This window comes from Lampetra fluviatilis, unplaced genomic scaffold, assembly GCF_964198595.1.
Source record: "Lampetra fluviatilis unplaced genomic scaffold, kcLamFluv1.1 SCAFFOLD_269, whole genome shotgun sequence".
Lineage (NCBI taxonomy): Eukaryota > Metazoa > Chordata > Hyperoartia > Petromyzontiformes > Petromyzontidae > Lampetra > Lampetra fluviatilis.
Genome location: NW_027621722.1, coordinates 101,232 through 121,231, shown reverse-complemented (window position 1 = coordinate 121,231; position 20,000 = coordinate 101,232). Strand labels below are relative to the sequence as shown.

The 20,000-nt window shown below is 62.6% G+C and overlaps 2 protein-coding genes across 2 annotated transcripts in view; both read left to right on the top strand.

The window, feature by feature from the left end:
* Window positions 1-20,000, top strand: part of LOC144955613 (cyclin-dependent kinase 11B-like) — a gene marked incomplete at its 5' end in the record, with an annotated part of 41,376 nt that overhangs the window by 4,418 nt on the left and 16,958 nt on the right. The gene's annotated exons all lie outside the window — the stretch shown is intronic.
* LOC144955612 (cyclin-dependent kinase 11B-like) lies at window positions 3,088-18,888 on the top strand (the record flags this gene model as incomplete). Its single annotated transcript, XM_078885788.1, has 3 exons — window positions 3,088-3,180; window positions 16,687-16,808; window positions 18,757-18,888. Coding segments are annotated over exons 1-3 (339 nt in total), but the record flags the coding sequence as incomplete, so codon positions are not given.

Below are 20,000 nucleotides of genomic sequence, written 5' to 3'. Positions count from 1 at the left end.
GTTACGCAACCGATGAAAAGATATTGCCGCTCGACTGATTCGGAGCGAGACCTCTGCTGTTAAACTGGAGCCGGTCATGAGCACACTGCCCAGGTATGGGAAACTCTCCACTCTCTCCACAACTGCCCCATCACCAATTGGGAGTTGTGGGGGTGGAGTGTCCGATGGTACAAAATACCCAGGCAGGTGCTTAGTTTTGGTGGGGCTGATGGTAAGGCCCCACCTCTTAGTGGCACGCTCCAGTCTCAGCAGCAGCGTCTCCAACTCCTCTTCTGAATGAGCAGCTATTACCAAATCATCGGCATACATAACGTGGTTGACCAATAGGGAGCCATCCCTTGATCGCACCCGGGCGTCGATCAGCCTCCCATTATATCTGTACCAAATGGAAATTCCCCCGGTACAGCTATTGAAGGCTTCACGAACTACGCGGTCGAAATAGATGTTAAATAATGTGGGAGCCAGAGGACATCCCTGTCGCACCCCAAGGTGTACAGGGAAAGGCTCCGACTCCCGGCCACGTAGTTTTACCCGGGCCCGCTCACCATCATGAAGGTCCTTAATGATCGTGAGCAGAGGGTCAGGGACTCCGAAAGCACGAAGAACAACCCAGAGCCCAGTCCTACTGATGGTATCATAGGCCTTGACCAGGTCAATAAAGCAGAGATGTAGGTCTTGTTGGAATTCCCTACACCTCTGCTGTAGCAGACGGACAGAAAATATGGCATCTGTGCAGGACCGCCCTTTCCTGAAACCGCATTGGGGCTCCGCAAGCCTCTCCTCAGCGTGCCTAGCAAGGCGATGTTGAATAATCCTTGCCAGGACCTTTCCCGGCACACTGAGGAGTGAGATGCCCCTGTAGTTGTTACAGTCTGTGCGGTCCCCCTTCTTAAAGAGGGGGACCACCAGGGCATCCTTCCAGTCCTGCGGAACCCGTCCAGTGGTCCAGACTGTTGTTATGATGTCATATAGGGCAGTCGGTGCACAAATGCCACCCTCCCTCAGCACAGACACACACAACAACAACAACAACAACCGCCATTCGCCACTAAGTGGCGGTGACGTCACCACGACACACACACACACAGAGACACACACACACAGACACACACACACACACAGACACACAGACACCACGGCTAATGCAAATAAAGACCATGTCATGGTGATGGCTCTGTTGTGCCCCTCCTCCCGTCTCCCCCCCCCCCCCGTGTCTTCCACCCCCCCCCCGCGTCCCCCCACCCCCCCCCCCGTGTCTCCCCCCCCCCCCCCCCCGTGTCTCCCCCCCTGTGTCTCTCTCACCCCCCCCCCCGTCTCCCCCCCCCCCACCCCCCCCCCCCGTCTCCCCCCCCCATCTCTCCCCCCCCCGTGTCTCCCCCCCCCCAGATGAGATTGTGGCTCTCAAGAGGTTGAAGATGGGAGGGAGAAGGAGCGTGAGGGGTTTCCGATCACGTCGCTCAGAGAGATCAACACCCTGCTCAAGGCTCAGCACCCCAACATTGTCACAGTCAGGGTGAGTGGGGGGTGAGTGGGTGAGTGGGTGAGTGGGTGGGTGAGTGGGTGAGTGGGTGGGTGAGTGAGTGGGTGGGTGAGTGGGTGGGTGAGTGGGTGGGTGAGTGGGTGAGTGGGTGGGTGAGTGAGTGGGTGGGTGGGTGGGTGGGTGAGTGGGTGAGTGAGTGGGTGGGTGAGTGGTTGGTGAGGGAGTGAGTGGGTGGGTGGGTGAGTGGGTGAGGGGTTTCCGATCACGTCGCTCAGAGAGATCAACACCCTGCTCAAGGCTCAGCACCCCAACATTGTCACAGTCAGGGTGAGTGGGGGGTGAGTGGGTGAGTGGGTGGGTGGGTGGGTGAGTGAGTGGGTGAGTGAGTGAGTGGGTGAGTGGGTGGGTGAGTGGGTGGGTGAGTGGGGGGGTGAGTGGGTGGGTGAGTGGGTGGGTGGGTGAGTGAGTGGGTGAGTGGGTGGGTGAGTGGGTGGGTGAGTTGGTGGGTGAGTGGTGGGTGGGTGAGTGGGTGGGTGAGTGGGTGAGTGGGGGGTTGAGTGGGTGGGTGAGTGGGGGTGAGTGGGTGGGTGAGTGGGTGAGTGGGTGGGTGAGTGGGTGGGTGGGTGGGTGGGTGAGTGGGGGGGTGAGTGGGTGAGTGGGTGGGTGGGTGAGTGGGTGGTGAGTGGGTGGGTGGGTGGGTGGGTGAGTGAGTGAGTGAGTGAGTGGGTGAGTGGGTGGGTGGTGGGTGGGGGTGAGTGGGGGGTGAGTGAGTGGGTGGGTGGGTGGGTGAGTGGGTGGGTGAGTGGGTGAGTGGGTGGGTGGGTGAGTGGGTGGGTGAGTGGGTGGGTGAGTGGGTGGGTGAGTGGGTGGGTGAGTGGGTGGGTGAGTGGGTGGGTGAGTTGGGGGTGAGTGGGTGGGTGAGTGGTGGGTGAGTGGTGGGTGGGTGAGTGGGTGGGTGAGTGGGTGGGTGAGTGGGTGGGTGTGTGGGTGAGTGGGTGGGTGAGTGGGTGGGTGAGTGGGTGAGTGGGTGAGTGGGTGAGTGAGGGAGTGGGTGAGTGGGTGGGTGAGTGGGTGGGTGAGTGGGTGGGTGAGTGGGTGAGTGGGTGAGTGGGTGGGTGGGTGAGTGGCTGGGTGAGTGGGTGAGTGGGTGAATGGGTGGGTGAGTGGGTGGGTGAGTGGGTGGGTGAGTGGGGGGTGAGTGGGTGGGTGAGTGGTGGGTGAGTGGTGGGTGAGTGGTGGGTGGGTGAGTGGGTGGGTGAGTGGGTGAGTGGGGGGGGTGAGTGGGTGGGGTGAGTGGGGGGTGAGTGGGTGGGTGAGTGGGGTGAGTGGGTGGGTGAGTGGGTGGGTGAGTGGGGGGTGAGTGGGTGGGTGAGTGGGTGAGTGGGTGGGTGAGTGGGTGGGTGAGTGGGTGAGTGGGTGGGTGAGTGAGTGAGTGAGTGGGTGAGTGAGTGAGTGGTGGGTGAGTGAGGGAGTGGGTGGGTGGGTGAGTGATTGGTGAGTGTGTGGGTGAGTGGGTGGGTGAGTGGGTGGGTGAGTGGGTGGGTGAGTGTGCGAGTGAGTGATTGGTGAGTGAGTGATTGGTGAGTGATTGGTGTGTGAGCTGGTGGGATCCAACATGGACAAGATCTACATCGTGATGGACTACGTGGAGCATGACCTCAAGAGTCTGATGGAGACCATGAAGACACCGTTCTTGCCTGGTGAGTGACGTGGTGAGTGACGTGGTGAGTGACGTGGTGAGTGACGTGGTGAGTGACGTGGTGAGTGGCGTGGTGAGTGACGTGGTGAGTGGCGTGGTGAGTGACGTGGTGAGTGACGTGGTGAGTGACGTGGTGAGTGGCGTGGTGAGTGACGTGGTGAGCGACGTGGTGAGTGACGTGGTGAGTGACGTGGTGAGTGACGTGGTGAGCGACGTGGTGAGTGACGTGGTGAGTGACGTGGTGAGCGACGTGGTGAGCGACGTGGTGAGCGACGTGGTGAGTGACGTGGTGAGCGACGTGGTGAGTGACGTGGTGAGTGACGTGGTGAGCGACGTGGTGAGCGACGTGGTGAGTGACGTGGTGAGCGACGTGGTGAGCGACGTGGTGAGTGACGTGGTGAGTGACGTGGTGAGTGGCGTGGTGAGAGACGTGGTGAGTGACGTGGTGAGTGACGTGGTGAGTGACGTGGTGAGCGACGTGGTGAGCGACGTGGTGAGCGACGTGGTGAGTGACGTGGTGAGTGACGTGGTGAGTGGCGTGGTGAGCGGCGTGGTGAGCGACGTGGTGAGCGACGTGGTGAGCGACGTGGTGAGCGACGTGGTGAGCGACGTGGTGAGTGACGTGGTGAGTGACGTGGTGAGTGGCGTGGTGAGCGGCGTGGTGAGCGACGTGGTGAGTGACGTGGTGAGTGACGTGGTGAGTTGCGTGGTGAGTGACGTGGTGAGTGACGTGGTGAGTGGCGTGGTGAGCGGCGTGGTGAGCGACGTGGTGAGCGACGTGGTGAGCGACGTGGTGAGCGACGTGGTGAGCGACGTGGTGAGCGACGTGGTGAGCGTCGTGGTGAGCGACGTGGTGAGCGACGTGGTGAGCGACGTGGTGAGCGACGTGGTGAGCGACGTGGTGAGCGACGTGGTGAGCGACGTGGTGAGTGGCGTGGTGAGCGGCGTGGTGAGCGACGTGGTGAGCGACGTGGTGAGTGACGTGGTGAGTGACGTGGTGAGCGACGTGGTGAGTGACGTGGTGAGTGACGTGGTGAGTGACGTGGTGAGTGGCGTGGTGAGCGGCGTGGTGAGCGACGTGGTGAGTGACGTGGTGAGTGACGTGGTGAGTGGCGTGGTGAGCGGCGTGGTGAGCGGCGTGGTGAGTGACGTGGTGAGTGACGTGGTGAGCGACGTGGTGAGCGGCGTGGTGAGCGGCGTGGTGAGCGACGTGGTGAGCGACGTGGTGAGTGACGTGGTGAGCGACGTGGTGAGCGACGTGGTGAGCGACGTGGTGAGCGACGTGGTGAGTGACGTGGTGAGTGACGTGGTGAGCGACGTGGTGAGCGACGTGGTGAGTGACGTGGTGAGTGACGTGGTGAGCGACGTGGTGAGTGAGTGACGTGGTGAGTGACGTGGTGAGTGACGTGGTGAGCGACGTGGTGAGTGACGTGGTGAGCGACGTGGTGAGTGACGTGGTGAGCGACGTGGTGAGCGACGTGGTGAGCGACGTGGTGAGCGACGTGGTGAGCGACGTGGTGAGCGACGTGGTGAGCGACGTGGTGAGCGGCGTGGTGAGCGGCGTGGTGAGCGGCGTGGTGAGCCGCGTGGTGAGCCGCGTGGTGAGCCGCGTGGTGAGTGACGTGGTGAGTGACGTGGTGAGTGACGTGGTGAGTGAGTGACGTGGTGAGTGAGTGACGTGGTGAGTGACGTGGTGAGCGACGTGGTGAGTGACGTGGTGAGTGAGTGACGTAGTGAGTGACGTGGTGAGTGACGTGGTGAGTGACGTGGTGAGCGACGTGGTGAGTGACGTGGTGAGTGAGTGACGTGGTGAGTGACGTGGTGAGTGACGTGGTGAGCGACGTGGTGAGAGACGTGGTGAGTGACGTGGTGAGTGAGTGACGTGGTGAGCGACGTGGTGAGTGACGTGGTGAGCGACGTGGTGAGTGACGTGGTGAGCGGCGTGGTGAGCGGCGTGGTGAGTGACGTGGTGAGCGACGTGGTGAGAGACGTGGTGAGTGACGTGGTGAGTGAGTGACGTGGTGAGCGACGTTGTGAGCGACGTGGTGAGTGACGTGGTGAGTGACGTGGTGAGTGACGTGGTGAGTGGCGTGGTGAGTGGCGTGGTGAGTGACGTGGTGAGTGACGTGGTGAGTGACGTGGTGAGCGACGTGGTGAGCGACGTGGTGAGCGGCGTGGTGAGCGGCGTGGTGAGCGACGTGGTGAGCGACGTGGTGAGTGACGTGGTGAGTTGCGTGGTGAGTGACGTGGTGAGTGACGTGGTGAGTGACGTGGTGAGCGGCGTGGTGAGCGACGTGGTGAGCGACGTGGTGAGTGACGTGGTGAGCGACGTGGTGAGTGACGTGGTGAGTGACGTGGTGAGCGACGTGGTGAGTGACGTGGTGAGCGACGTGGTGAGCGACGTGGTGAGTGACGTGGTGAGCGACGTGGTGAGTGAGTGACGTGGTGAGTGACGTGGTGAGTGACGTGGTGAGCGACGTGGTGAGCGACGTGGTGAGCGACGTGGTGAGTGACGTGGTGAGCGACGTGGTGAGCGACGTGGTGAGCGACGTGGTGAGCGACGTGGTGAGCGACGTGGTGAGCGACGTGGTGAGCGACGTGGTGAGCGGCGTGGTGAGCGGCGTGGTGAGCGACGTGGTGAGCGACGTGGTGAGCCGCGTGGTGAGCCGCGTGGTGAGTGACGTGGTGAGTGACGTGGTGAGCGACGTGGTGAGCGACGTGGTGAGCGACGTGGTGAGCGACGTGGTGAGCGACGTGGTGAGCGACGTGGTGAGCGACGTGGTGAGCCGCGTGGTGAGCCGCGTGGTGAGCGACGTGGTGAGCGACGTGGTGAGTGACGTGGTGAGTGACGTGGTGAGTGAGTGACGTGGTGAGTGACGTGGTGAGTGACGTGGTGAGTGACGTGGTGAGCGACGTGGTGAGTGACGTGGTGAGTGAGTGACGTGGTGAGTGACGTGGTGAGTGACGTGGTGAGTGACGTGGTGAGCGACGTGGTGAGTGACGTGGTGAGTGAGTGACGTAGTGAGTGACGTGGTGAGTGACGTGGTGAGTGACGTGGTGAGCGACGTGGTGAGCGACGTGGTGAGCGACGTGGTGAGCGACGTGGTGAGCGACGTGGTGAGCGACGTGGTGAGTGACGTGGTGAGTGACGTGGTGAGCGACGTGGTGAGCCGCGTGGTGAGTGACGTGGTGAGTGACGTGGTGAGTGACGTGGTGAGTGACGTGGTGAGTGAGTGACGTAGTGAGTGACGTGGTGAGTGACGTGGTGAGCGACGTGGTGAGTGACGTGGTGAGTGAGTGACGTAGTGAGTGACGTGGTGGGTGACGTGGTGAGCGACGTGGTGAGCGACGTGGTGAGTGACGTGGTGAGTGACGTGGTGAGTGACGTGGTGAGCGACGTGGTGAGTGACGTGGTGAGTGACGTGGTGAGTGACGTGGTGAGCGACGTGGTGGGTGACGTGGTGAGCGACGTGGTGAGCGACGTGGTGAGTGACGTGGTGAGTGACGTGGTGAGTGACGTGGTGAGCGACGTGGTGAGTGACGTGGTGAGTGACGTGGTGAGTGGCGTGGTGAGTGGCGTGGTGAGTGACGTGGTGAGTGACGTGGTGAGTGACGTGGTGAGCGACGTGGTGAGCGACGTGGTGAGCGACGTGGTGAGTGACGTGGTGAGCGACGTGGTGAGCGACGTGGTGAGTGACGTGGTGAGTGACGTGGTGAGCGACGTGGTGAGCGACGTGGTGAGTGACGTGGTGAGTGACGTGGTGAGTGACGTGGTGAGCGACGTGGTGAGTGGCGTGGTGAGTGGCGTGGTGAGTGGCGTGGTGAGAGGCGTGGTGAGCGACGTGGTGAGCGACGTGGTGAGTGACGTGGTGAGTGACGTGGTGAGTGACGTGGTGAGCGACGTGGTGAGCGACGTGGTGAGTGACGTGGTGAGTGACGTGGTGAGCGACGTGGTGAGCGACGTGGTGAGTGACGTGGTGAGTGACGTGGTGAGTGACGTGGTGAGCGACGTGGTGAGTGACGTGGTGAGTGACGTGGTGAGCGACGTGGTGAGCGACGTGAGTGACGTGGTGAGTGACGTGGTGAGTGACGTGGTGAGTGACGTGGTGAGCTACGTGGTGAGTGACGTGGTGAGCGACGTGGTGAGCGACGTGGTGAGTGACGTGGTGAGCGACGTGGTGAGTGACGTGGTGAGTGACGTGGTGAGCGACGTGGTGAGTGACGTGGTGAGCGACGTGGTGAGCGACGTGGTGAGCGACGTGGTGAGTGACGTGGTGAGCGACGTGGTGAGTGACGTGGTGAGTGACGTGGTGAGCGACGTGGTGAGCGACGTGGTGAGTGACGTGGTGAGCGACGTGGTGAGCGACGTGGTGAGTGACGTGGTGAGTGACGTGGTGAGTGGCGTGGTGAGAGACGTGGTGAGTGACGTGGTGAGTGACGTGGTGAGTGACGTGGTGAGCGACGTGGTGAGCGACGTGGTGAGCGACGTGGTGAGTGACGTGGTGAGTGACGTGGTGAGCGGCGTGGTGAGCGGCGTGGTGAGCGACGTGGTGAGCGACGTGGTGAGCGACGTGGTGAGCGACGTGGTGAGCGACGTGGTGAGTGACGTGGTGAGTGACGTGGTGAGTGGCGTGGTGAGCGGCGTGGTGAGCGACGTGGTGAGCGACGTGGTGAGTGACGTGGTGAGTTGCGTGGTGAGTGACGTGGTGAGTGACGTGGTGAGTGGCGTGGTGAGCGGCGTGGTGAGCGACGTGGTGAGCGACGTGGTGAGCGACGTGGTGAGCGACGTGGTGAGCGACGTGGTGAGCGACGTGGTGAGCGACGTGGTGAGCGACGTGGTGAGCGACGTGGTGAGCGACGTGGTGAGCGGCGTGGTGAGTGGCGTGGTGAGCGGCGTGGTGAGCGACGTGGTGAGCGACGTGGTGAGTGACGTGGTGAGTGACGTGGTGAGCGACGTGGTGAGTGACGTGGTGAGTGACGTGGTGAGTGACGTGGTGAGTGGCGTGGTGAGCGGCGTGGTGAGCGACGTGGTGAGTGACGTGGTGAGTGACGTGGTGAGTGGCGTGGTGAGCGGCGTGGTGAGCGGCGTGGTGAGTGGCGTGGTGAGTGACGTGGTGAGCGACGTGGTGAGCGGCGTGGTGAGCGACGTGGTGAGCGACGTGGTGAGTGACGTGGTGAGTGGCGTGGTGAGTGACGTGGTGAGCGACGTGGTGAGCGACGTGGTGAGTGACGTGGTGAGTGACGTGGTGAGCGACGTGGTGAGCGACGTGGTGAGTGACGTGGTGAGTGACGTGGTGAGCGACGTGGTGAGTGAGTGACGTGGTGAGTGACGTGGTGAGTGACGTGGTGAGCGACGTGGTGAGTGACGTGGTGAGCGACGTGGTGAGTGACGTGGTGAGCGACGTGGTGAGCGACGTGGTGAGCGACGTGGTGAGCGACGTGGTGAGCGACGTGGTGAGCGACGTGGTGAGCGACGTGGTGAGCGGCGTGGTGAGCGGCGTGGTGAGCGGCGTGGTGAGCGGCGTGGTGAGCCGCGTGGTGAGCCGCGTGGTGAGCCGCGTGGTGAGCCGCGTGGTGAGTGACGTGGTGAGTGACGTGGTGAGTGACGTGGTGAGTGAGTGACGTGGTGAGTGAGTGACGTGGTGAGTGACGTGGTGAGCGACGTGGTGAGTGACGTGGTGAGTGAGTGACGTAGTGAGTGACGTGGTGAGTGACGTGGTGAGTGACGTGGTGAGCGACGTGGTGAGTGACGTGGTGAGTGAGTGACGTGGTGAGTGACGTGGTGAGTGACGTGGTGAGCGACGTGGTGAGAGACGTGGTGAGTGACGTGGTGAGTGAGTGACGTGGTGAGCGACGTGGTGAGTGACGTGGTGAGCGACGTGGTGAGTGACGTGGTGAGCGGCGTGGTGAGCGGCGTGGTGAGTGACGTGGTGAGCGACGTGGTGAGAGACGTGGTGAGTGACGTGGTGAGTGAGTGACGTGGTGAGCGACGTTGTGAGCGACGTGGTGAGTGACGTGGTGAGTGACGTGGTGAGTGACGTGGTGAGCCGCGTGGTGAGCGGCGTGGTGAGCGACGTGGTGAGCGACGTGGTGAGCGACGTGGTGAGAGACGTGGTGAGTGACGTGGTGAGTGAGTGACGTGGTGAGTGACGTGGTGAGTGACGTGGTGAGCGACGTGGTGAGTGACGTGGTGAGTGAGTGACGTGGTGAGTGAGTGACGTGGTGAGTGACGTGGTGAGTGACGTGGTGAGTGACGTGGTGAGTGACGTGGTGAGTGAGTGACGTAGTGAGTGACGTGGTGAGTGACGTGGTGAGTGACGTGGTGAGTGAGTGACGTGGTGAGCGACGTGGTGAGCGACGTGGTGAGTGACGTGGTGAGTGACGTGGTGAGTGACGTGGTGAGCGACGTGGTGAGTGAGTGACGTAGTGAGTGACGTGGTGAGTGACGTGGTGAGTGACGTGGTGAGTGAGTGACGTGGTGAGCGACGTGGTGAGCGACGTGGTGAGTGACGTGGTGAGTGACGTGGTGAGTGAGTGACGTGGTGAGTGACGTGGTGAGCGACGTGGTGAGTGACGTGGTGAGTGACGTGGTGAGTGACGTGGTGAGTGACGTGGTGAGTGACGTGGTGAGTGAGTGACGTGGTGAGCGACGTGGTGAGCGACGTGAGTGACGTGGTGAGTGACGTGGTGAGTGAGTGACGTGGTGAGTGACGTGGTGAGCGACGTGGTGAGCGACGTGGTGAGCGGCGTGGTGAGCGACCGTGGTGAGTGACGTGGTGAGCGACGTGGTGAGCGACGTGGTGAGTGACGTGGTGAGTGACGTGGTGAGTGACGTGGTGAGCGGCGTGGTGAGTGAGTGAGCGACGTGGTGAGCGACGTGGTGAGCGACGTGGTGAGCGACGTGGTGAGCGGGCGTGGTGAGTGACGTGGTGAGTGACGTGGTGAGCGACGTGGTGAGCGACGTGGTGAGCGGCGTGGTGAGCGGCGTGGTGGGCGACGTGGTGGGCGACGTGGTGGGCGACCTGGTGGGCGACGTGGTGAGTGACGTGGTGAGCGACGTGGTGAGTGACGTGGTGAGTGACGTGGTGAGCGACGTGGTGAGCGACGTGGTGAGCGGCGTGGTGAGCGGCGTGGTGGGCGACGTGGTGGGCGACCTGGTGGGCGACGTGGTGAGTGACGTGGTGAGCGACGTGGTGAGCGACGTGGTGAGTGACGTGGTGAGCGACGTGGTGAGCGACGTGGTGAGCGACGTGGTGAGCGACGTGGTGAGCGACGTGGTGAGCGGCGTGGTGAGCGACGTGGTGAGCGACGTGGTGAGCGGCGTGGTGAGCGGCGTGGTGAGCGGCGTGGTGAGCGGCGTGGTGAGCGGCGTGGTGAGCGGCGTGGTGAGCGACGTGGTGAGCGACGTGGTGAGCGGCGTGGTGAGCGGCGTGGTGAGCGGCGTGTGTGAGCGGCGTGGTGAGCGACGTGGTGAGCGGCGTGGTGAGCGGCGTGGTGAGCGGCGTGGTGAGCGACGTGGTGAGCGACGTGGTGAGCGGCGTGGTGAGCGGCGTGGTGAGCGGCGTGGTGAGCGGCGTGGTGAGCGGCGTGGTGAGCGGCGTGGTGAGCGGCGTGGTGAGCGGCGTGGTGAGCGGCGTGGTGAGCGGCGTGGTGAGCGGCGTGGTGAGCGGCGTGGTGAGCGGCGTGGTGAGCGGCGTGGTGAGCGACGTGGTGAGCGGCGTGGTGAGCGGCGTGGTGAGCGACGTGGTGAGCGACGTGGTGAGCGACGTGGTGAGCGACGTGGTGAGCGGCGTGGTGAGCGGCGTGGTGAGCGGCGTGGTGAGCGGCGTGGTGAGCGGCGTGGTGAGCGGCGTGGTGAGCGGCGTGGTGAGCGGCGTGGTGAGCGACGTGGTGAGCGACGTGGTGAGCGACGTGGTGAGCGACGTGGTGAGCGACGTGGTGAGCGACGTGGTGAGCGACGTGGTGAGCGACGTGGTGAGCGGCGTGGTGAGCGGCGTGGTGAGCGGCGTGGTGAGCGGCGTGGTGAGCGGCGTGGTGAGCGGCGTGGTGAGCGGCGTGGTGAGCGGCGTGGTGAGCGGCGTGGTGAGCGGCGTGGTGAGCGACGTGGTGAGCGACGTGGTGAGCGACGTGGTGAGCGACGTGGTGAGCGACGTGGTGAGCGACGTGGTGAGCGACGTGGTGAGCGACGTGGTGAGCGACGTGGTGAGCGACGTGGTGAGCGACGTGGTGAGTGACGTGGTGAGTGACGTGGTGAGTGGCGTGAGTGACGTGGTGAGTGACGTGGTGAGTGACGTGGTGAGTGACGTGGTGAGCGACGTGGTGAGCGACGTGGTGAGCGGCGTGGTGAGCGGCGTGGTGAGTGACGTGGTGAGTGACGTGGTGAGTGACGTGGTGAGTGACGTGAGTGACGTGGTGAGTGACGTGGTGAGTGACGTGAGTGACGTGGTGAGTGACGTGGTGAGTGACGTGGTGAGTGACGTGGTGAGTGGCGTGAGTGACGTGGTGAGTGACGTGGTGAGTGGCGTGGTGAGTGGCGTGGTGAGTGACGTGGTGAGTGACGTGGTGAGTGACGTGGTGAGTGACGTGGTGAGTGACGTGGTGAGTGGCGTGGTGAGTGACGTGGTGAGTGACGTGGTGAGCGACGTGGTGAGCGGCGTGGTGAGCGACGTGGTGAGCGGCGTGGTGAGCGACGTGGTGAGCGACGTGGTGAGCGACGTGGTGAGCGACGTGGTGAGCGACGTGGTGAGCGGCGTGGTGAGCGGCGTGGTGAGCGACGTGGTGAGCGACGTGGTGAGAGACGTGGTGAGTGACGTGGTGAGTGAGTGACGTGGTGAGCGACGTTGTGAGCGACGTGGTGAGTGACGTGGTGAGTGACGTGGTGAGTGACGTGGTGAGCCGCGTGGTGAGCGGCGTGGTGAGCGACGTGGTGAGCGACGTGGTGAGCGACGTGGTGAGAGACGTGGTGAGTGACGTGGTGAGTGAGTGACGTGGTGAGTGACGTGGTGAGTGACGTGGTGAGCGACGTGGTGAGTGACGTGGTGAGTGAGTGACGTGGTGAGTGAGTGACGTGGTGAGTGACGTGGTGAGTGACGTGGTGAGTGACGTGGTGAGTGACGTGGTGAGTGAGTGACGTAGTGAGTGACGTGGTGAGTGACGTGGTGAGTGACGTGGTGAGTGAGTGACGTGGTGAGCGACGTGGTGAGCGACGTGGTGAGTGACGTGGTGAGTGACGTGGTGAGTGACGTGGTAAGCGACGTGGTGAGTGAGTGACGTAGTGAGTGACGTGGTGAGTGACGTGGTGAGTGACGTGGTGAGTGAGTGACGTGGTGAGCGACGTGGTGAGCGACGTGGTGAGTGACGTGGTGAGTGACGTGGTGAGTGAGTGACGTGGTGAGTGACGTGGTGAGCGACGTGGTGAGTGACGTGGTGAGTGACGTGGTGAGTGACGTGGTGAGTGACGTGGTGAGTGACGTGGTGAGTGACGTGGTGAGTGAGTGACGTGGTGAGCGACGTGAGGTGACGTGGTGAGTGACGTGGTGAGTGAGTGACGTGGTGAGTGACGTGGTGAGCGACGTGGTGAGCGACGTGGTGAGCGGCGTGGTGAGTGACGTGGTGAGTGACGTGGTGAGCGACGTGGTGAGCGACGTGGTGAGCGACGTGGTGAGCGGCGTGGTGAGCGACGTGGTGAGTGACGTGGTGAGCGACGTGGTGAGCGACGTGGTGAGCGGCGTGGTGAGCGACGTGGTGAGTGACGTGGTGAGTGAGTGACGTGGTGAGCGACGTGGTGAGCGACGTGGTGAGCGGCGTGGTGAGCGGCGTGGTGAGCGGCGTGGTGAGCGACGTGGTGAGCGACGTGGTGAGCGACGTGGTGAGCGGCGTGGTGAGCGACGTGGTGAGCGACGTGGTGAGCGGCGTGGTGAGCGGCGTGGTGAGCGGCGTGGTGAGCGACGTGGTGAGCGGCGTGGTGAGCGGCGTGGTGAGCGGCGTGGTGAGCGACGTGGTGAGCGGCGTGGTGAGCGGCGTGGTGAGCGACGTGGTGAGCGACGTGGTGAGCGACGTGGTGAGCGACGTGGTGAGCGGCGTGGTGAGCGGCGTGGTGAGCGACGTGGTGAGCGGCGTGGTGAGCGGCGTGGTGAGCGTCGTGGTGAGCGGCGTGGTGAGCGGCGTGGTGAGCGGCGTGGTGAGCGACGTGGTGAGCGACGTGGTGAGCGACGTGGTGAGCGACGTGGTGAGCGACGTGGTGAGCGACGTGGTGAGCGACGTGGTGAGCGACGTGGTGAGCGACGTGGTGAGCGACGTGGTGAGCGGCGTGGTGAGCGGCGTGGTGAGCGACGTGGTGAGCGGCGTGGTGAGCGACGTGGTGAGCGACGTGGTGAGCGACGTGGTGAGTGACGTGGTGAGCGGCGTGGTGAGCGACGTGGTGAGCGACGTGGTGAGCGACGTGGTGAGCGACGTGGTGAGCGACGTGGTGAGCGACGTGGGTGAGCGACGTGGTGAGCGACGTGGTGAGTGACGTGAGTGACGTGGTGAGTGACGTGGTGAGTGACGTGGTGAGTGACGTGGTGAGTGACGTGGTGAGTGGCGTCGAGTGAGTGACGTGGTGAGTGACGTGGTGAGTGACGTGGTGAGTGACGTGGTGAGCGACGTGGTGAGCGACGTGGTGAGCGACGTGGTGAGCGACGTGGTGAGTGACGTGGTGAGTGGCGTGGTGAGTGACGTGGTGAGTGACGTGGTGAGTGACGTGGTGAGTGACGTGAGTGACGTGGTGAGTGACGTGGTGAGTGACGTGAGTGACGTGGGTGAGTGACGTGGTGAGTGACGTGGTGAGTGACGTGGTGAGTGGCGTGAGTGACGTGGTGAGTGACGTGGTGAGTGGCGTGGTGAGTGGCGTGGTGAGTGACGTGGTGAGTGACGTGGTGAGTGACGTGGTGAGCGACGTGGTGAGCGACGTGGTGAGTGACGTGGTGAGTGGCGTGGTGAGTGACGTGGTGAGTGACGTGGTGAGTGACGTGGTGAGCGGCGTGGTGAGCGACGTGGTGAGCGGCGTGGTGAGCGACGTGGTGAGCGACGTGGGTGAGTGACGTGGTGAGCGACGTGGTGAGCGACGTGGGTGAGCGACGTGGTGAGTGACGTGGTGAGTGACGTGGTGAGTGACGTGGTGAGCGACGTGGTGAGCGACGTGGTGAGCGACGTGGTGAGCGACGTGGTGAGCGACGTGGTGAGCGGCGTGGTGAGTGGCGTGGTGAGTGACGTGGTGAGCGACGTGGTGAGCGACGTGGTGAGTGACGTGGTGAGTGACGTGGTGAGTGACGTGGTGAGCGACGTGGTGAGCGGCGTGGTGAGCGACGTGGTGAGTGGCGTGGTGAGTGGCGTGGTGAGTGACGTGGTGAGTGACGTGGTGAGTGACGTGGTGAGTGGCGTGGTGAGCGGCGTGGTGAGCGACGTGGTGAGTGACGTGGTGAGTGACGTGGTGAGTGACGTGGTGAGCGACGTGGTGAGGCGACGTGGTGAGCGACGTGGTGAGCGACGTGGTGAGCGACGTGGTGAGTGACGTGAGTGACGTGGTGAGTGACGTGGTGAGTGACGTGAGTGACGTGGTGAGTGACGTGGTGAGTGACGTGGTGAGTGACGTGGTGAGTGACGTGGTGAGTGGCGTGAGTGACGTGGTGAGTGACGTGGTGAGTGACGTGGTGAGTGACGTGGTGAGTGGCGTGGTGAGTGACGTGGTGAGCGACGTGGTGAGCGGCGTGGTGAGTGACGTGGTGAGTGACGTGGTGAGCGACGTGGTGAGCGACGTGGTGAGCGGCGTGGTGAGCGACGTGGTGAGCGACGTGGTGAGCGACGTGGTGAGCGACGTGGTGAGTGACGTGGTGAGCGACGTGGTGAGTGACGTGGTGAGCGACGTGGTGAGCGACGTGGTGAGCGACGTGGTGAGCGACGTGGTGAGCGACGTGGTGAGCGACGTGGTGAGCGACGTGGTGAGCGACGTGGTGAGCGACGTGGTGAGCGACGTGGTGAGCGACGTGGTGAGCGACGTGGTGAGCGACGTGGTGAGCGACGTGGTGAGCGACGTGGTGAGCGACGTGGTGAGCGACGTGGTGAGCGTACGTGGTGAGCGGACGTGGTGAGCGGCGTGGTGAGCGGCGTGGTGAGCGCGTGGTGAGCGGCGGGTGTTGAGCGGCGTGGTGAGCGGCGTGGTGAGCGGCGTGGTGAGGGCGTGGTGAGCGGCGTGGTGAGCGGCGTGGTGAGCGGCGTGGTGAGCGCGTGGTGAGCGCGTGGTGAGCGACGTGGTGAGCGACGTGGTGAGGCGACGTGGAGAGCGACGTGGAGAGGTGAGGCGGTGAGGCGGGTGGGTGGGTGAGTGGATGAGTGAGTGGGTGAGTGATTGGTGAGTGAGTGAGCGGGTGAGCGGGTGAGTGAGCGACGTGAGCGAGGTGAATGAATGGGTGAGTGGGCGAGTGAGTGGGGCGAGCGAGTGGGCGAGTGAGTGAGCGAGTGAGTGAGTGAGCGAGTGAGTGGTTGGGTGGGGTTTTTGTGAGTGGGTTGGGTGGGTGAGTGAGTGAGTTGGTGGGTGAGTGTGTGAGTGAGTGTGTGAGTGAGCGAGTGAGTGAGCGAGTGAGCGAGTGAGTGAGCGAGTGAGCGAGTGAGGTGAGTGAGCGCGTGAGCGTGTGAGTGAGTGGGCGAGCGAGTGAGTGGGTGGGTGTGTGAGTGGGTGGGTGAGTGAGTTGGTGGGTGAGTGAGTGAGTGGGCGAGTGAGTGAGCGAGGTGAGTGAGTGAGTGGGTGAGTGAGTGTGTGAGTGAGTGAATGGGCGAGTGAGTGACTGAGCGAGTGAGTGGTTGGGTGGGGGTTTTGTGAGTGGGTTGGGTGGTTTTGGTGAGTGGTTTGGTGAGTAGGTTGGTGAGTGGCTGGCTGGAGTTTAGTGTGTACAAGGGTAAGGGTGGTGTGTCCATGGGAGTGGTGGTGAGGTGCTGTGTGTGTTGTGTGTGTGTACATGTGTGTGTGTGTGTACATGGTGGTGGTGGTGGTGAGGTGCTGTGTGTGTGGTGTGTACATGGTGGTGGTGGTGGTGAGGTGCTGTTGTGTGTGTACATGTGAGTGTGTGTACATGGTAGGGTGGTGTGTACATGGTAGGGTGGTGTGTACGTGTGAGTGGTGGTGAGGTGCTCTCTGTGTGTGTACGTATGAGTGGTGAGGTGCTGTGTGTGTGTGTACACGTGTGTGTGTGTGTGTACATGTGTGTGTGTGGGTGTGTACATGTGTGTATGTGTACATGGTGGTGGTGAGGTGCTGTTTGTGTGTGTACACGTGTGTGTGTGTACATGTGTGTGTGGTGTGTACATGTGAGTGGTGAGGGTGCTGTGTGTGTGTGTACACGTGTGTGTGTGTGTACATGTGAGTGGTGGTGAGGTGCTGTGTGTGTGTGTACATGTGAGTGGTGCTGTGTGTGTGTGTACATGTGTGTGTGTGTACATGTGAGTGGTGCTGTGTGTGTGTGTGTGGGTGCAGGGGAGGTGAAAACTTTGATGATTCAGCTCCTGAGGGGTGTCCGTCATCTGCACGACAACTGGATCCTTCACCGTGACCTCAAAACATCCAACCTCCTCCTGTCTCACGCCGGCATTCTCAAGGTGTCACCCACCGCGCTCACTCACCCGCTCACTCACCCACTCACTCACCCGCTCACTCACCCACTCACTCACCCCACTCACTCACCCACTCACTCACCCACTCACTCACCCGCTCACTCACCCGCTCACTCACCCCGCTTCACACTCACGCACCTACTCGCCCACACCCGCTCACCCCACCCGCTCAACCTCACCCTACTCACCCACTCACTCACTCACTCACCCACTCACTCACTCACCCACTCACCCACTCACCCACTCACTCACCCACTCACCCACCCACTGCCTCACGCACCCTACTCACCCACGCACCCACCCACTCACCCTCTCACTCACCCACTCACCCGCTCACCCATACGCTCACCCCACTCACTCACCCCACTCACTCACTCACCCACTCACACCACTCACCCACTCACCCACCCACTCACTCACCCGTTCACTCACGCACCTACTCGCCCACCCGCTTACCCACCCGCTCACCCCACCTACTCACCCACCTACTCACCCACCTACTCACCCACCCACTCACCCACCCACTCCCTCACGCACCTACTCACCTACACACTCACCTACTCACTCAATCACCACCCACTCATTCACCCACCCACCTACGCACCTACCCACTCACCCACTCGTTCACACCACCCACTCACTCACCCCCCTCACTCACTCACCTACCCGCTCACTCACCCACTCGCCCACCCACTCACTCATTCACTCACACATACACTCACCCGCCTACTCATTCACTCACCCCGCCGACTCACCTACTCACTCATTCACTCGCTCACCACCACCCGCTCACCCACCCACTCCCTCACGCACCCCACTCCCTCACGCACCCACTCCCTCACGCACCCACTCACCTACACACTCACCTACTCACTCATTCACCCACTCACTCACCCACTCACCCACTCACCCACCCACTGCCTCACGCACCTACTCACCCACGCACCCACCCACTCACCCTCTCACTCACCCCACTCACCCGCTCACCCATACGCTCACCCACTCACTCACCCACTCACTCACTCACCCACTCACCCACCTACTCACCCACCTACTCACCCCACCCACTCCCTCACGCACCTACTCACGCTACACACTCACCTACTCGCTCAATCACCCACCCACTCATTCACCCACCCACCTACGCACCTACCCACTCACCCACTCGTTCACCCACCCCACTCACTCACCCACTCACTCACTCACTCACCTACCCGCTCACTCACCCACTCGCCCACCCACTCACTCATTCACTCGCTCACCCACCCGCTCACCCACCCACTCCCTCACGCACCCACTCCCTCAAGCACCCACTCCCTCACGCACCCACTTACCTACACACTCACCTACTCACTCATTCACCCGCTCACCCACTCACTCAATCACCCCACCCACGCACTCACCCACCGACTCACCTACCCACTCACCCACACACTCACCAACCCACTCACCTACCCACTCACATCATTCACTCACCCACCCACTCACTCACCCACACACTCGCTCACACACTCACCCACCCCGCTCACTCACCAACTCACCCGCCAACTCACCCACTCTGTGTGTGTGTGTGTGTATCTATGTGTGTATCTCTTGTGTATCTGTGTGTGTGTGTATCTGTGTGTGTGTGTGTATCTGTGTGTATGTGTGTCTGTGTGTGTATCTGTGTGTGCATCTATCTGTGTGTGTGTGTCTGTGTGTGTGTCTGTGTGTGTGTGTGTGTCTGTGTGTCTGTGTGTGTGTCTGTGTGTGTGTCTGTGTGTGTGTCTGTGTGTGTGTCTGTGTGTGTGTCTGTGTGTCTGTGTGTCTGTCTGTGTGTGTGTGTATCTGTGTGTGTATCTCTGTCTGTGTGTGTGTGTATCTGTGTGTGTATCTCTGTCTGTGTGTGTGTGTATCTGTGTGTGTGTGTGTGTATCTGTGTGTGTATCTCTAGATTGGAGACTTTGGCCTGGCGCGTGAGTACGGCTCTCCGCTGAAGCCCTACACCCCCGTGGTGGTCACTCTGTGGTACAGAGCCCCTGAGCTGCTGCTGGGCATCAAGGTTGGAGACACGCGGGCAGACACACACGGGGAGACACACGCGGGGACACACACGGGGAGACACGGGGAGACACACGGGGAGACACGGGGACACACGGGGAGACACACGGGGAGACACACGGGGAGACACGGGGACACACGGGGAGACACATGGGGGGAGAGACACGGGGACACACACGGGGAGACACGGGGAGACACACGGGGACACACGGGGAGACACACGGGGAGACACACGGGGAGACACGGGGGACACACGGGGAGACACATGGGGGAGGACGAGACCACGGGGACACACACGGGGAGACACGGGGAGACACACGGGGAGACACGGGGAGACACACGGGGGGAGAGACACGGGGACACACACGGGGAGACACGGGGAGACACACGGGGAGACACGGGGACACACGGGGAGACACACGGGGAGACACACGGGGAGACACGGGGGACACACGGGGAGGCACATGGGGGGAGAGACACGGGGACACACACGGGGAGACACGGGGAGACACACGGGGAGACACGGGGAGACACGGGAGACACACGGGGGGAGAGACACGGGGAGACACACGGGGAGACACGGGGAGACACGGGGAGACACACGGGGAGACACGGGGAGACACGGGGAGACACACGGGGGGGAGACACACGGGGAAGACACACGGGGAGAATACAGAGAGACACGGAGACACGCGGGGAGACACGGGGAGAGACACGGGAGAGACGCGGGGAGATACAGAAAGACACGGAGACACGCGGGGACACACACGGGGAGACACGGGGAGACACGGGGAGAGAGAGGGAGACACGGGGAGAGAGAGGGAGACACGGGGAGACACGGAGACACGCGGGGAGACACGGGGGGAGATACGGGGGGAGACACGGGGGACATACAGGGAGACACGGGGAGACACAGGGAGAGAGACACGGGGAGACACACACGGGGAGACACGCGGAGACACGGGGAGACACGGGGACATACAGAGAGACACGGAGACACACGGGGAGACACGCGGAGACACACGGGGAGACACGGAGAGACACGGGGAGACACGGGAACATAAGGGAGACACGGGGAGATACAGAGAGACGGGGGGAGACACGCGGGGAGACACGGGGAGACACACGGGGAGACAC